The sequence below is a fragment of the Oratosquilla oratoria genome, chromosome 6 (genome assembly GCF_046742065.1).
Source record: "Oratosquilla oratoria isolate Oo_2021 chromosome 6, ASM4674206v1, whole genome shotgun sequence".
Lineage (NCBI taxonomy): Eukaryota > Metazoa > Arthropoda > Malacostraca > Stomatopoda > Squillidae > Oratosquilla > Oratosquilla oratoria.
The window spans coordinates 38,906,773-38,923,156 of record NC_134782.1 but is presented as its reverse complement, the minus strand read 5'-3'; the positions used below and the strand labels follow the sequence as shown (position 1 = coordinate 38,923,156).

At 39.1% G+C, this 16,384-nt stretch overlaps 1 protein-coding gene across 1 annotated transcript; it reads right to left on the bottom strand.

Moving 5' to 3' along the window:
- Positions 1-1,171: 1,171 nt before the first annotated feature.
- On the bottom strand, positions 1,172-14,637 carry pAbp (poly(A) binding protein). Its single transcript, XM_076186774.1, has 4 exons — positions 14,382-14,637; positions 5,672-5,783; positions 3,732-4,028; positions 1,172-3,516 (listed from the first exon to the last, which is right to left on the bottom strand). The coding sequence occupies exons 2-4, from the start codon at positions 5,759-5,761 to the stop codon at positions 1,978-1,980; spliced, it is 1,926 nt and encodes a 641-aa protein (XP_076042889.1). The 5' UTR covers positions 5,762-5,783; positions 14,382-14,637; the 3' UTR covers positions 1,172-1,977.
- Positions 14,638-16,384: the final 1,747 nt, after the last annotated feature.

Below are 16,384 nucleotides of genomic sequence, written 5' to 3'. Positions count from 1 at the left end.
CTTGCTTGGCTCATGCACCCCTTTCACCCTTTGCCAGAATGTCATTCCCCCCTCCTTTCCAAGATTGCCCGTTTCAAAAGGTGCATTCTAAATAATATGCAGATATTATCGCACAGCGTAACACTTCTAATACTAAGATTAACCTGGGTCAGCACTGGTATAATTCCAGCCCAGGTGACAGGCCAGAGCCTATATTTGCTTTCCTCATTCCGTAAACTTAATGTGGTTACAATTCACCCCCAGAAAACCCAATATTCCCCCCTGGGGGTGAATTTCACCCCTGTGCTAAAGGATATTCTTGACAGACGAACAACTGCCTACACCAATTGTCTTCCTCCATTTTTCGTATCTTCCCTACAACTTTTGATAGTGCATACGTTTTGTCTAGCCCCATTTAGGGGCACCTGCTAAAGGGTGTAGATGGGGAAGTAACCGACTATACCAGATTGTCTACTTTATTCTTCGTATTTACTTCCCGAGGCAGTTCATCCCAGGTGAACAATGAATTAGTTATTCAGTAGCTGCCTCCGAGACTACCACCCACACCTATACTTCAAATCCATGGTTACACTCTCGAAGATTGAAACAAAGAACTTAATTACACTAAAATAATGAAATACTTAAATGTTACTTTTATTAAGGTAAAACTTACATAAAAATATACAATAAAGTGTACACTACCAAAAGCTAATTTCATAGCGGAGTATGCACTAGTTTTCAAAGCATTTAGTTAACATCAAAAGATACCCACCCCTTTCCCCAATACACCCAACGGAAGATACCCACCAATGTAAAACAAGGCAATTTTAAACAAAACTTTCTTGTCAGTGTCCCAGTCTCACTCGTGCTAAGCATCACAGCATAGTATACGTCTATCACAGATGTGGGACCCGACATGACAATCACATGCAGCAGAAAATAACAGCCTTTCAATACAGTAAACTAAATGGACAATTCAACAGGGTGGATTTACTGTCCTTGCATTCAAGCTTAAGGTGAAAATTTACAAAATTGGGTAAAAAGACTTTAAATCAAGGTGGCAAAATATATTTTCACAACTTAAAGGGACCACACATTCATCTTACACTGCAGACGAAATTCAACCAACTTCCATACAAATCTAGATACATCGGTTGTCACTTTATCCCATCAATAGGATCGAGTAAAAGACTTTATTGGTTTTAGAAACAGAAGTTTATTTGGTTGCCGATATCTTTTGAATTTTTCCTGTTGCTGTATTTATAAATTTTACATTTGTTTGTATACAAAGTTTTTTTGCAAAGATTTTTTCACGGGTGACTGTTATGGGATTTTTCGCCCTAAGAGGGCATTTTTGCTTTCTTTTTATAACAAAGGTTATGGTTTTTTTTATATATCTTTAAAGTTATGTTCTCCACACCTTGATTCACCTCCCCGGGTACCCTAGTAGCTAAGAAGTGTGCGGCCACACTATGTGTGGAAGTTACCATCCACAACCAGCATGTATGTTACCGATCACACTGGTGTGGAAGTTATCCAACCACATTTTACTGTAGATGTTACCCAACCACAAGTAGTGGCCCTTCACACTGGACTGGTCACTGAACAGCTACAGTCCATTGTGTATTTTTGGGGTTTTACGATTTTTTTGTGATTTTTTGCATTTTTAAAGTTTACAAGAACACCTACTAGACATAGACTGTTCACGTGGTTGTGGTCGATACTCTAAGAAATGCCGTGCCCCCTGGAGTTGTTGGGAACTTTGGGACCAAATGAGGACCAGCGTGGATGAACTTATGGCCAGAAAAATGACGAAAAACACATGAAAAAATTAATAAATATATATATATATATATCATCCTAATAACTCCATGGACTAGGCACAAATCGAGAAGAATAAAATCAAGGATATAGTCCTCCGGGCCTTGGTGGCAAGTTTGCGGCAATACCACGGCAGTAGTAGGGCTTTGGTGGGAGCCGCAGCAACAGTTGGCTCGTTTACATATCATCTTTCTTTTGGACAGCAGAAGCCTGCTGTTTGGCCTGATGAGCCTGCAGCACAGCCACGGCTTCCTCCACTTTGGCCTTGAGGGAGTTACGGTCTTCCAGCATGTGCAGGAGATCAGAGTTGTCAATCTCGAGCAACATGCCTGTGATCTTACCCGCCAGTTCCGGGTAGATATCGCGGATAAGGGGGAACAGACGTTCTCCCAACATCTGCTTTTGCTCCTGAGGCACTGCACTGGCCAGCATGGAAGGTGTGAGTGGCTCTTGACCCTGGATGTGCACTGCTGGCTGGGCCACTGCTTGCATGGCACTGCCGGGAGCACCGGAGACTGCAGGTGGGTTTCGCATTGTTGGGGTGAACTTGAAATTGTTGTTTCTCGCAGCAGCTGCAGCAGCAACAGCTTGAGGCACTGGGGCACCAGCAGGTGCCACAGGCCTGGTTGGTTGCAGAAGATTTGAGATACCTGGCTGTTGCTGGGTAACTGGAGCAGCCATGGGGCGGGCTGGAACATTCCTTGGGCCTGGCTGAGCTGGACGTCCTGCAGCCCTGAAGGGTGCTGCTTGCATGAAAGCAGTCTGAGCTTGGCCACTGGCTCGCACTTGAGCAGTGGGCTGCCCTGGCCAACGAGTTGAGGCACGCAATTGCGCCATCTGTGCTGGTGTATAGAAGCGTTGTGCCTGAGGCATGGTGGGCATGAAGTAGCTTGCACCACTGGGCTGGAACATCTGACCCATTTGCTGCATACGCATTCCGGCCACCCTCTGCATATACTGAGAGGCCAAATGGGCCTTACGATCCTCACGACGTTGAGCAAGTGCCACATACAAAGGTTTGCTTACCAAAATACGTCCATTCATTTCTGTCACAGCCCGAGTTGCTTCCTCTGGAGATGAGAAACATACAAATCCAAAGCCCTTGGAACGGCCATCCTCCATCATGACTTTAGCACTTGTAATTGCTCCATAAGGCGAGAATTCCTTCCTAAGCCTATCATCATCGATAGAATCATCCAAATTCTTGATGTAAAGGTTTACACCCTGGTAACGGTTCAGTCGTTCCATCTTCATCATTTCGAATTTCTTCTTTAGCTCTGCTTGACGTTCTCCCTTCTTTTGGGCACGTCCAACATATAAAGGCTTCCCATTGATCTCTTTGCTGTTTAGCTCTTTAACAGCTTTCTCAGCGGCCTCAGGCTCTTCATATGCCACGAATCCAAATCCCTTTGACTTCCCTTCATCATTACACATGACCTTATAGCTAGTGATCTTGCCATACTTTTTGAACATTTCAGCTAATTTATCATCATTAAGATCCTCTCCAAAGTTCTTGACATATACATTTGTGTACCTTTTGGCCTTTTCACCAAGTTCTTTCTCACGCTCTGCCCGTGGAATGAATCTTCCTACATAAACTTTCTTTCCATTGAGCAACATACCATTCACCTTGTGGATGGCATTCTTTGCTGCCTCTTCAGTTTCGAAATGTACAAATCCATAGCCTTTAGAATTTCCCTGCTCATCTGTTGCAACCTGTAATTTAAGAAAAAAATCCCTCATTAATAACCTAAGAATTTGGCCTACTGTCAAAAGAAATAACTATGATGTATATCAATGGCCACAGCTTTCATGACTATCAATGAAACCCTAAGTATCAAAGTAATCTATACAAGGGAAAAAAAAAGCCCTTTGTATATAGATAAATTATCACACATATCAAAGATTAAAGTTCAAATTCCATGCCTCACCTTACAACTAAGGATGTTCCCGAAGGCTGAAAAGGTATCATACATGGCTTTGTTGTCAATTGATCTGTCAAGGTTTTTGATGAACACGTTGCCAACACCTGACTTGCGTAGAGAAGGATCACGTTGAGACCACATTATACGAATCGGTCTTCCTTTCATTATGTCAAAGTTCATTGTGTCCAAAGCACGTTCTGCATCAGCGGGTTGCTGGAAGTTGACATAAGCATACCCAAGCGATCTTCTTGTGATCATGTCACGGCACACACGGATGGAAAGAACTGGGCCAGCTGTGGAAAACTGTAAAAGAGAATTACATTAATTTATATAACCCACCACTGCCTATATCTTAAAATGGATAAAATTAGTCATTAGGTTCAATAATTTGCCCAGTTCCATCTCCCTCCCTCACACACACACAAAGTGAGCTAGTTGCTTGCCTACACCGTGCTCATGGCTGGGTGAGGAGTGCCTACCGCAGTTAGTGACAATATGAATGTATGAAATATTAGGAAGTTAAAATTAAATGTGGTTTAATGTAAGGTGATGAGATGTGTAAGAGGTAAATCTAAAGTGATGTTAGGTGTGGATAGTTTAATTACTTAAGTTCACAAGTAGCTGGAACTGGAGCGAGAATGGAGATGAACTAGAAGCAAGTAAATCAAGAAATTTAAGACACCAGCAGCAAGGACAGACAGGGAAAATACAGATAGTACAGAAAGGAAGGTGCCAAGATAAGAGGGAGGGAAGAGTGTAGAGGTGTGTGGAGTATTAGGCAAATGAATGGGTGAGAGTGGTTTCTATGTCTTATGGCTACCTCCTGTGTAAGGGGGGAAAATGCCTTGGTATATATATATGTATGTACAGAAAGAAAGTACACCAAATGGAGGTAAACTGGAAACAAGTAAATAGAAAAATTGAAGGGACTAGCAGGGAGGACAATGAAAATACAGCAAGTACAGACGGGAAGAAAACAATACATGGGTAGGACAGGGAGTCTAGAAAGGGATGAAACACAATAGAAGAGGGTGAACCCTGTCAAATGTATGCAGCATCAAAGAAGTGGGATTGCAAGGGCATATCACAAACCCATACTATAAAAACATGTTCAATCACCCCCTTTACCTCAGCACATTTAGTCTAAAGGACCAGTTTGTCTCCCACCATACTGCTTGGGTCGAAAGCCACTGAATAGCTCTTGCACAGGAAGACCCAACATCAAGAGCAGTTTTACACATATTGCTTCACCATATGGTGACCCCCCCTCAAAATCTTGAACTCAAAACATATTTATTATACTTAAAAACACCCCTTCACCCTTTCTATTAATGATCATTTGCACTCTTCCCTGCTCATGAAACACACCAAGTATGTCTAATACCACCTTCTCAACTCCTCCATCCACTGACACAGGGAACCACAACCTTGATTCTCAGCTAAATCATTGACTAAAATCTTCAAGTAAATGATAATTTTCAGTTCATGAGAGCACCCCTACATATTAGGTTTTACAATTGTAGGTCAGTTCTTCCCTGTACTGTTACCAAAATTAATTTGTAACAAAGATTCCAGTTTTTGACTATTGCCCTTGTACCCCTCCCACTCGATGCATTCACATACATATACCAAGGGCTTCCATCCCACCCCTACCTTACAAAAGAGGTAGCCACAGTTAATGGCATAAATTCACTCCCACCCATTTCATTCCCACATTCTCCACTCCCATTCACCATCCCTCCCTCTCTTCTTAGCTACTGGAGGACTGGTCATCCCTGCATCTCTCCCACTACCCTGGGTCAGGAGCAATGCAAGAGAGAGCAAAGGCCATAGCTGCATTCACAACAAGTAATGTTTAATACAATTAAAAATGCACTGCAAATATAAAAAAAAATGTATGTCAGTAAACACCACTACTCTGGTGTCAATAGGAGCTGTGAACCTACCTTTTCAAAGAGCATGGCTTCAGTACAATCCTGATGCAAATCACCCACATATAGGGATGCTAGAGGATAACTGGGGCCGCTGGGATTCATCTTTACCAACTATTACTGACACCTGGAAAAATAAAAATAGTTCTTAGTGCCCTGCTTGCTTTACCATTCAAAATAATCTGCAGCAATCCAAGTCACTGGCACATCAGTCATCCTGAAACATAAGCTCAACCCCCTAAAATATTTTTAGACTACAAGCATCCAAGACTGACAATCCTTCCTAAAAACATACCATAAACACCAACACTGAAAAAATATCAGTACTCATGGAATTACACTGGCTACCAATAAAGGCGCGGATAGTTTTCAAGATATGTCTTCTGACTTTTCGAGCCTTGAAATATGGAAAACCAGAATATCTAAGGAGTCTTCTCAACGATTTTCAAGTGGATACTACTATGGGGCTTCGGCATAGTGATGAACAATATAGGTTGAATGAGCCAAGAAGTAATTTGGTAATGGGTTTTCGAGCGTTTGAAAGATGTGCGCCAAGACTTTTTAATGAGCTACCACTAAATGTCAAAATGAGTAGAAACTGCCATTTTCAAGAAAAATTTGAAGACACATTTGTTCACCGAGTGTTATGACATGGATGATTTGTGTATTAGAAGTGACTATAGTGTTTGATAACATCAATGGAGGCCCTGCAGAGCACCGATGCTGGTGGAGCGGGGCCTAGAACTCCCAAATAACAAGTAACAAGTAACAAGTAAGTAAACAGTAACTTTGCTTTTGGATATTGTAAGTAACAAATGGCTTCTCCATAATCCATGTATTGCATTTATGTACATGTTGTGCATGTGTGGGGGACAAGCTGAAACTTCAAGGTAGAAAATATATAAACAAGGCAAAATTATATTACCTTTCATACCATTCTGGTGTATAGGTAAGTTCCAGGTACGTTACCTTTAATTTTCATTTACATTTTTAAGTTCCAGGTACATTACCTTTAATTTTCATTTACATTTTTCACACAAAATTGATGGGACAAAATTGATAGGACAAAATTCATGGTGGAAACTTCTACAAAGTCCACACACATGCAGTGGATGCTGTAAACCATTTGGCCAGGGAGCATCCTTTGATAATTTGAAATATCTTTGCCCCAACAAGTGACAATACAAAACTAGTCATGCAGACAGGGCAAATCTAGTTTTGGGGAAATTACTTTTTGAGGAAACTGATGAACATTCAGCAGAGTTCATAAACATGTTTCAACACCCAAAGGAAATGGAAAAATATTCCTATATATTTACAACTTTGGTGGCAAATTAATTGGGTGATAAAATGGTTTAACCAGTAGCACAAAAATTATTCCAAACATCAGAAACACAACACCAACTAAAACGTGTGAATATTTTCCAAAGAAAAAACAACAGACTCAGGGGATTTGATTCAGGCACAAGAATCTAAAAAGAATTTACTACATTGCAACAAAATCTTCACATTGGATGCAAATCAGAACAGAAATAATGGTCTCAAACTGCAAGTAGATTTAATAGTAAACAAATGGAATAAACTTCCTGCAAAGGTAGTGCAATGTAATACAGTTCCAAGATTCATTTAGATAAACACCCAAGCAATATGCTGTAATGCCTGCCATTTATTTTATTGTATTTCTTATTTTTATTAATCATTCTTTTTTTTTTTGCAAGACCTAGTTATGGACCAAAAGGTTTCCTGTCAGCATGTTCTTTTGTAATAGCTAAAGAAGCCAACAGGGACTTTACATTTTTAATATGAAAATTCCAATACAGCATATAGTACAAACAGCCAAATTTTTTTTACACAATTATACTTCAGACCGGAAAGATTACGAGTGTCAAATCTAGACATTTTTCTTAAAGTGATGTGTTGCATAGATTGCCAACAGGGACTTTACATTTTTAATATGAAAATTCCAATACAGCATATAGTACAAACAGCAAATTTTTTTTACACAATTATACTTCAGACCGGAAAGATTACGAGTGTCAAATCTAGACATTTTTCTTAGAGAGATGTGTTGCACAGATTTTAAATGTACCTAATCTCGGCAAATACCCCACTGAACTATGGAATACATTGATTGATGTGGTAACCATCTTGAATGGATGAAAAGTTTCCTGAAGGGAAGGTACACATGGTCAAAGATACACAAGGATGGAGGGCATTAACATCCATGTTGTCTGCACTAGTTCCAGTATATTCCTTAATCATATAAACGATATAAAAGGGGCTACAAGTTACTAACATGCTTGCAGATGATAAATATCAAGAGATGAGCGAAGTTGTTGCAAAAATATTGACAACTTGTCTGGAACAAGGTGGAATATTAAATGGGAAACAGAACAGTCAATTTATCCAATGGGAAGCAAGACATGGGAAGATCCGGGAGTGCTGATAAGGGGCTCACTTGAATCATATGACCGGATGTATGTGTGTGTGTGGGGGGGGGGGGGGGGGACATTGCCAGGGAGCAAAGGTTCCTTTTCACTACACAGACTTCAATCTGTCCTTAATAATGTACAGCAGTTAAAACTCCTGCACAAAGTGAAAAATTGACATGACCAAGAGAATAGGAAAAACATCCCCATTAACCACTTCAATACGAGTCAAATGCTCACATTCAGCATCACACTACTTGCATAAAAAATATAGTCACTGCAGTATTACTCATTCTCTTTTACCGAGTAATAAAAACAAAAAACATGATCAAATCAGTTCACAGAATCCTGGGATCACTCATGTACAACTACAAAAATATATAATCAAAACACCAATGCCAGCATTCTCGTGTCCCTACTCACACCTCAGGATGCCTAAGTAGGCATCATCATACCGAAGTGGTTAAAGGAGTAGAAAAAGTGATTTCACTGTAGCTGTTTCAGACTACTGAGGGAGGTGAACAAAATTAACAGAGCATTTCTCAATCTGGGACGAGAACACTGCCAAGCATTGAGAAGGAGTAGAAAACTTGTCTAAAGGATATGAAAGTCTCCATTCAGATGCAGTAAGTCCTGGGGCCTAAATTATACAAGTCAAACTGAAACCACAAATTCAAAACAAAGCATGACAATTTAAGAACAAGATACAGGTCCCCACAAACTTCCTGTTTACAATAATTTGGTACATCAACAATCCCATGGCATACACAACTAATTGACCAAAGAGGAAATTATGCCCTCAACTTGCCAACATATACATACTAAACTCCAGTGAACCCCAAATGAGACAGGCAACAAGTGGCTTCCCCAGTGAAATGTGCTCGCCATCACATAACTCACAAATCTGGGAAAATAAGCATGACATCCCTACTGACCACAAATGGTAGATGGGGAGGAATGTTACAGTGTGCCAGGTCATGATGGTAGATCGGCATTTCTATTTTTTTCAAGTTCAAGTACTACATCTCCATGCCCTTCTTCCTCACAGTACCCCCAACTAAGAATAGCACCTGGGAAGTTTATGCTACATGTGAGGTAGCAATGACAATTCATCAGTCACCAATCAAGTGTTGAAACTTCTTTCAAACAAAAACTCCTTGCTTCACATGACCCAATCCTCCTGTGGTGGCAAGTGACAGTTGGGAGTGGGCAGGCAGAAGAATAATTCACACAACAGGTAGTGTGGGGTGGGGTCGTCCTATACCATGACAGTGGTACAGAGCAGCAACAGCCTGCACAACTGAGCAACATTCTTAGGATCCACTTTGCTCACCTAACTGGAGGAGGCGGGAAATGGTGCCTCAGACATTGCCCTCACCACCTTCACTATGGCAACAAGAATTTAAATACTTCAAGTTGGGAACAGTGGCCCTACCAAATTAAGTCATTCTGATGCATCCCCACTGCATGCCACCTACACAAGGTTGACCAAATTACTAGAGTGACCACTGGCATCTGCCCCAACTAAGCATTGCCAAAGGTCTGCCATATTATTTTCAAGTGCAGGGACATTCTTGCGACTGGAGCTCCTACTTGATTTCGCTAATACAGCAAGATTTTTCAATGGTATTGGAGTGTTCACACCATAAAGTGATGAACTTTTCCTTCAACTCTGCAACAACACATGCCAATGCATCACTACCAACAATATTATTCAGTGCCACAGCTAACCACCATTAATCCCACTACCTGAAATTGTGTTCCCAAACTATCCATGATCTATCAGCTCCCATGTCAAGATGATGGAGACCCAGACTTAAAGATTCTTAAGTATTTCTGCAGAGGTCTACCAATTTCTTTTCTATTCTAAATCAAGTCCTCTTAAATGAAGAGCTTCCACAAATGCACAATTTTTTGACTGGATAATGTACAAATTCCCCTCTGGTGATCCACAAACATACAAACAAATTAAGCTCAATTAATTTGCTCCAACTCCCCCTACAACAATCCACAAAATATATACAAAAACTGCTGTCAGAACTACCCTGCATTCTCTTCATTGTGCAACATACTATTTTGAACAAGCTTTAACCTTTGGGCATGATTATTTGAGTTTCTGCATGCAATACCAAATCACAGTAAATCAGCAATATGAACAATGCTTAATAAAACTAATAATCCTAAATATAACTGGAAAAAGCATGGACACTACATTATAAATGAAAAAATAGCTGGTCCTAATCAACAAGCAACACTTTCACATGTATTGAAGTCCTGTGGAGGCCACAGGTCTTTTACACGATTCCATGGGCAACAGATTGTTTGATCAAGTACTTTTTCTTGTACATGTATACATTTACATACATTTATGCATCTACAACAATGTAGTCAAAATCAACATCTTCCAATAAAAACTGAGTACTGTTGCAAGTTGTGGAGCCCAACTAATATTGGAGAGTCAGAAGCTATGCTGAGCTTTACCAACAAGATTGTCCCATCAGGTGGTCAAATTTACTGGGAACCACTGTTTACTTGGTGTTGTTCTGAGGTTGATCCCTCACAGTCACGGTGATCCACTGCTGAATCCGGTTTTGGCGTCCCTAGCTAGTAGGTCCACTTGATCCGGGATGGAGTTTGAGGCTGCCCGACAGTTGTCTGTATAGCCTGGTACCTGTGGTTCATCAGGTAAGGACGATAAGTATCTGTCCAGGCCAGCCTTAAATGTGTCCACCGTGCAGCCTGTTATGTCTCTTATTTGTTTAGGGAGTACACTGAAGATCCTTGGCCCTTCATGCCCCAGGCTGGCAGCAAGTAAAGTCTTGATTCGCTCTGGGGCTTTGGTTGGGAGCACCAAGGAAGAGAACAATACCACATTATATACACCTGGAAGATCAGGTACCAAATAGTGGCCTGAAATTAAGCCATTGTTCATCAAGTGCATAGAAAACTGATCCAAGTAAATACACATCCCAGTCAAATAGCCTTTTCGATGATGTGGGGCCATACTCAACACCGACAAGTAACATTTCGACAGACAAGCAGTATCCAGTCAACAATGCTTGTTTTGTGGTATAATTATTTCTGCTAAATCATAAATGAAGTTATGGTCGGTCACTCACTAACGATACGAGACTTTCTCTGCTGGCAAGTAAACCCTGTGCCAAATCTGCGACAAGTGACCCACATCACTCAACACTTGTTACAAGTGTTTCCTTTGGGCGCTTTTAAATGTTTCATGGTCCTTTACATATAGATGGTTTTGCCCAACTTTCAGCATCTCAAAACAGCTTTCTGCCTATTAATGAAATGTTACATTAACAAACAATCCACTGAACTTAAGCATGCCAGTCCAATTACTGAAACACAAAAGACAAGATGCTGTCTGATAAATGGACCATTTCAAGGTGCCAGCAATAGCCTCATTTGTGTTCCAACCAAGAAATTTGCACAGGTGTGATGATGACAGGCCACTTAATTATGATTTCCGATACACTCTGGATATGCTGACTTGATTGAAGACTCGAGCTAGGAGGCAACATGGCGTCTCAAAGCTCAAAGCTGTCAGTAGTGTATCAATCTCGATTATCTATATTGATGAAGCCATACATTTTAAAAATTAGAAAAAGACAAGCAACTTATTTATGCCAATATTGTCTAAAACAATGATTATCATTGGAGTTGCCAGTACTTGTCAGTAGTTAGCATAACTGCTTGTTTACAGTTTGGTACAGTGATTACTTGTCAGAGAAAAACTAGATTCCTTGGTGAATGACCTAACATATAAACTGTAGAAGAAATACTAATTGAACCACAATCACAAGCATTTTGATTAAGTGGTTTGTTGGTAATTTTAGTTGTCAGTCTTTAGCGACTGCTATAATGCTGAACAAAGTATAAAATAGAGTGGACGGAATAAATCATGAAGGTGAAAGGCATACATCACATTTTGTAGACAAGTTTGGTTTAACAGATTTCATGAACTTTTTCCAAAAATATTGCCATGAAAATCATGGGTGTGCAGTATACTATATCACTACCATAATGCTTGAACTGAAAACCACTTAAAATGGCCAGCATTCATCTAAAATATGCACTTTGACCTATCAACCAACTAGGTTCAGAGCTTCAAAACATTCAACACGTGCAGAGCCTTAGCAAGCAGTACCCAATGGACCTATAAGCAGTTACCACAAGATGTTAAGATAGTTATAGCCTAGAATCTTCAAGTAGAAATTTCTGATAAACTTAAGTCATAATGAACTACCCCATCCATCAAATCTGACTTGCGTCTAGTTACAGAAAATATATTGAAGATTGTGGGGCACAGCTGTGGCCATGGAGCAGGACCTCACTAACCAGTATTAATATCCCAAAACAGTTAATCCAATTCTAGCCTGATACCGGCTATAATTTTACCAACCAACCAGGTTCAGAGCATCAAAACATTCAACACGTGAAGTCTTGTGGATACCAGGGCATTCAAACATTGTGTATATAGGCACCCTAAATGAACCATAATGACCATTCACTGCGGAGCCTTAGCAAGCGGTACCCAATGGACCTATGGCTATAAGCAGTTACCACCAGATGTTAAGATAGTTATAGCCTAGAATCTTCAAGCAGAAATTTCTGATAAACTTGGTCATAATTGAACTACCCCATCCATCAAACCTGGCTTGCATCTAGTTACAGAAAATATATTGAAAGATTATGGGGCACAGCTGTGGCCATGGAGCTGGACCTCACTAACCGGTATTAATATCCCAAAACAGTTAATCCAATTCTAGCCTGATACTGGCTAGAATTTTACAAAACTATGATATGGGAATTTACACCAACTACTATGACTAAACATGGCAAAATCACAATAAGTATCAAGACCGTTTATCATAGCTGATGCAAATATGATATAGGAAGATGTAGCTTGAGCAAGCCTTACTATTTACAAGGCAGCATGCAATGCACCATGTTACCAGTGTGCAGTCTCGTATGTTAATTACAAGTAACAAATATCAGTCATTACATACAGTTCACCAAAAACAGCTCTTTATGATCACAGGACTTTCAACTTAGTCCTATTGCAACAATTTTCTGGAGATTTAGTACACAATGACCCTGACACAAAGTACCCATGTTAATGTTATCAATACATCTAATTATGATAGGCACTGGTTAGCATTTCTTTAAAACCAGCTGTGCCTGTGATAATGCATGATGGTAATATTGATCAAATAGTGCCATCACAATTTACAAACCCCAGTCCCAGAGCAATCATTGCAACCAAAACTACATTCCCAAAATACTGTGAAAATTTAAGACTATACAAATACGAATATTAAATTACAATTATATCACTTTCAAGAATAAACATGGGATATTACTCTTCCCTGCAACATGTACTTGAACTAGTAATCTAATTGTCTAGCACCTTTAGTTTAAAAAAAAAAAAAATGAAAAAATAATAATAATGAAATACCGAGACCATATTTGGCTGTTAATTTAAACTCCCATGATTCCACCATCACCACAAACTCGCGTGCATTCCTGCACACCAGCAAGCACATCTATGATCTAGCATATGTAAGCCAACCCCGAACCCCGAACACTTTCCCCAGGGACTGTAAACATTGAACCGCCAAAGAAAATTAACTACGTCCGAGCTACAATTTCAGGTTACCTTCAAGGTACTAACAATTCTGTAAACAATTAATTTGCCTACAAACGGACGGGAATACAACTTAAGGAGTGGCTAACCTACCCAAAATACATCAGTCCACGTGATTATACAGCCACATGGGCACTTATAACGTCTATTCCAAGCTACAATTAAACTATTTTCAGCACGCTACATCATCTACCCCAAACCCCTACCTTAACCAAACCTAAATAATCACGTTTTTAATAAATTTGTTGAACTAAGTATGAAATACATGTGAAACTGGGGCAAAGCGAATATATACAATTTTGTAATTATCACATTTTTTATTCCTAATTCTACTGAAAATCACCCAACTCAAACAATCGCAGAAAAATAACAACCACAACCTTGTTCTTATAGCATAACTTTCGGACTTCCACGTTGGCAAAATGGGAAAATGTAGCTTCATTCCGTCCGCCATGATGGTTCCGCTATTGCCTCACAAATTCACCGAAATATTACGAAGCACGTCACGTTTTCATTAGCAAGTCACACACTAATGATAATGCAATTTTAGAAGTATCGCAGGGAAAAAACAATATGTAATTTCTTAAACTACACAGTTGAATATTGAATGCAAACAAACAATACTACTTACCAACAAAGACACTAAGTACACCTCTTTTACTTCTGTTTCTAGAACCGTTTGCAATTTTTATAGTATTTTCTTTTATATTTTATACTTTTTTTGGGCTTTTTATGATAGTTTTAAGTAGTGGTGTGTGATACTAATAAATTAGCGACACACAACCACACGTGAACAGACCCTACGTTGAATAAAATAGGGGTAACATAGCGTGATCATGAGGTCATATATATATCCTCGGCCGCACTACATCTTCCCAGCCTCCGCAAAGTAATCTAGTGATGTCGCAATACTACTTTAAAATGTTTTCTTTTCTTTCAGAAAACACAATGATACGATAAAATGCATTTAATACTATTACGACGTTTGTTGACATGCCTTGTAGTAATTAATAATAAGATAAAGAATGGTGGATTTTAAGATCTCATAGATTGTGAAAGTCATATTCATCCGCGGCGCGAACGCAGACCAATCACATTGCTGCATGCTAAAGGTCGCTATATTTACAATATTTAATAAAATAAGAACGGCAATTCTACTTATTTTCTGCTGTGAAAATATATTCATTAAATATATTAAATTACTAAAAGTACCGTGGTATAACAAAAGTCTATGTGCGAATACCTGAAAAAAGTGACAAAACCAGTATAACATGTTGCTGCGGCTCACCAAGGCCACAGTGTTCGTGAGAGCGGTTGAGTTGGACTACGAAGAGAGAATGTTGTCTGTCACATTTTAAATTTCTCATGACGTTTATTATTTCGGTCCTTTTCGTCTATCCACCATCAGTTGTTCTTATAACACAATTAAATACATACAATATATTTCACTGTATAATGTTCAACTTTAGGTAAAGACCATTATGTTTTAATTAATTGAATGATGTCGTAATTTATTTGATGAATAAATAATTACATTACTTCCTGCAACTTGAACTAATGTTTATTAGTTGATGTTGAAGTTCCACAACTTTTATTGAAAATATAGAAGCTTTTTTGAATTTGCATACAATTACCAAAGGCTGGAAAAGTAGTGCAAAAAGGAGGCAATGAATGGATTGAGTACTAAGCACACATGTTTGTCATACTTCCCCCGTCATGTATGAAAATAGTTTTCCAAATTAGAAAAACAACGTAGCTTATTCATCAAGCATTTGACAGTTTCTGGATGGACTTTATGCCATGTGGATTTATGCCAACTCTCCATGTACATTGGCAGTTTCCAATAATGTTTCCTCATCACTTCATTACAAGTGAACCAATCCAAGATTTATGACCAACATTATAAAAAAGTAAAAAAAAATAATAAATAAAAAATCCTTGTTACTAGGCACAGGTTGAGATAATAACATCTACAAAATGGATCACTAGGTCAACTCCGAGGGGGAAGGTATGCTACAGAGCGGTCACCTTTAAATGATCTATGTAAGGATGTAAGCCATACGAATGTGTATACGCACAGTGTGGATGCACAGTGCATGTGACATGTACAAAAACGATCCAGATAGTGTACTTATATCTACAAAGTGCCCTCTCTTTGCAGTTCATGAGATTGCCTGCCAACTTATATATATATATATATATATATATATATATATATATATATAAATTGTAGCTGCAGTATATGCTATGGTAATTGTAACCCCACCCTCAATAAAATGGCGCTCAGTTCTTTCAACGGCTCCCGGTAACTGTCACTCTCCCCAGCTATCCCTTTACTTCGACATACCATCGAGACACAAGTCACTGACGCATACAAGAATGACATTTCACTTTACTGATAAAGATATATTAGAAGATTATTTATAATGGAAATATTATCTGCTGCAGATTGAAATACGCAGTAATTATATGGTCTACATTTAAAGAAAGATATAAGAAAACAAGATCATACGTAAATATAACAGGGTGATATTAGGTAAACACACGATACAAAAAAACGGGATCAAATTGATTCCCAGCCTTGCATATAATCTATATGAAATATAGACAAAAATATTCAGGGAACAAATCAAA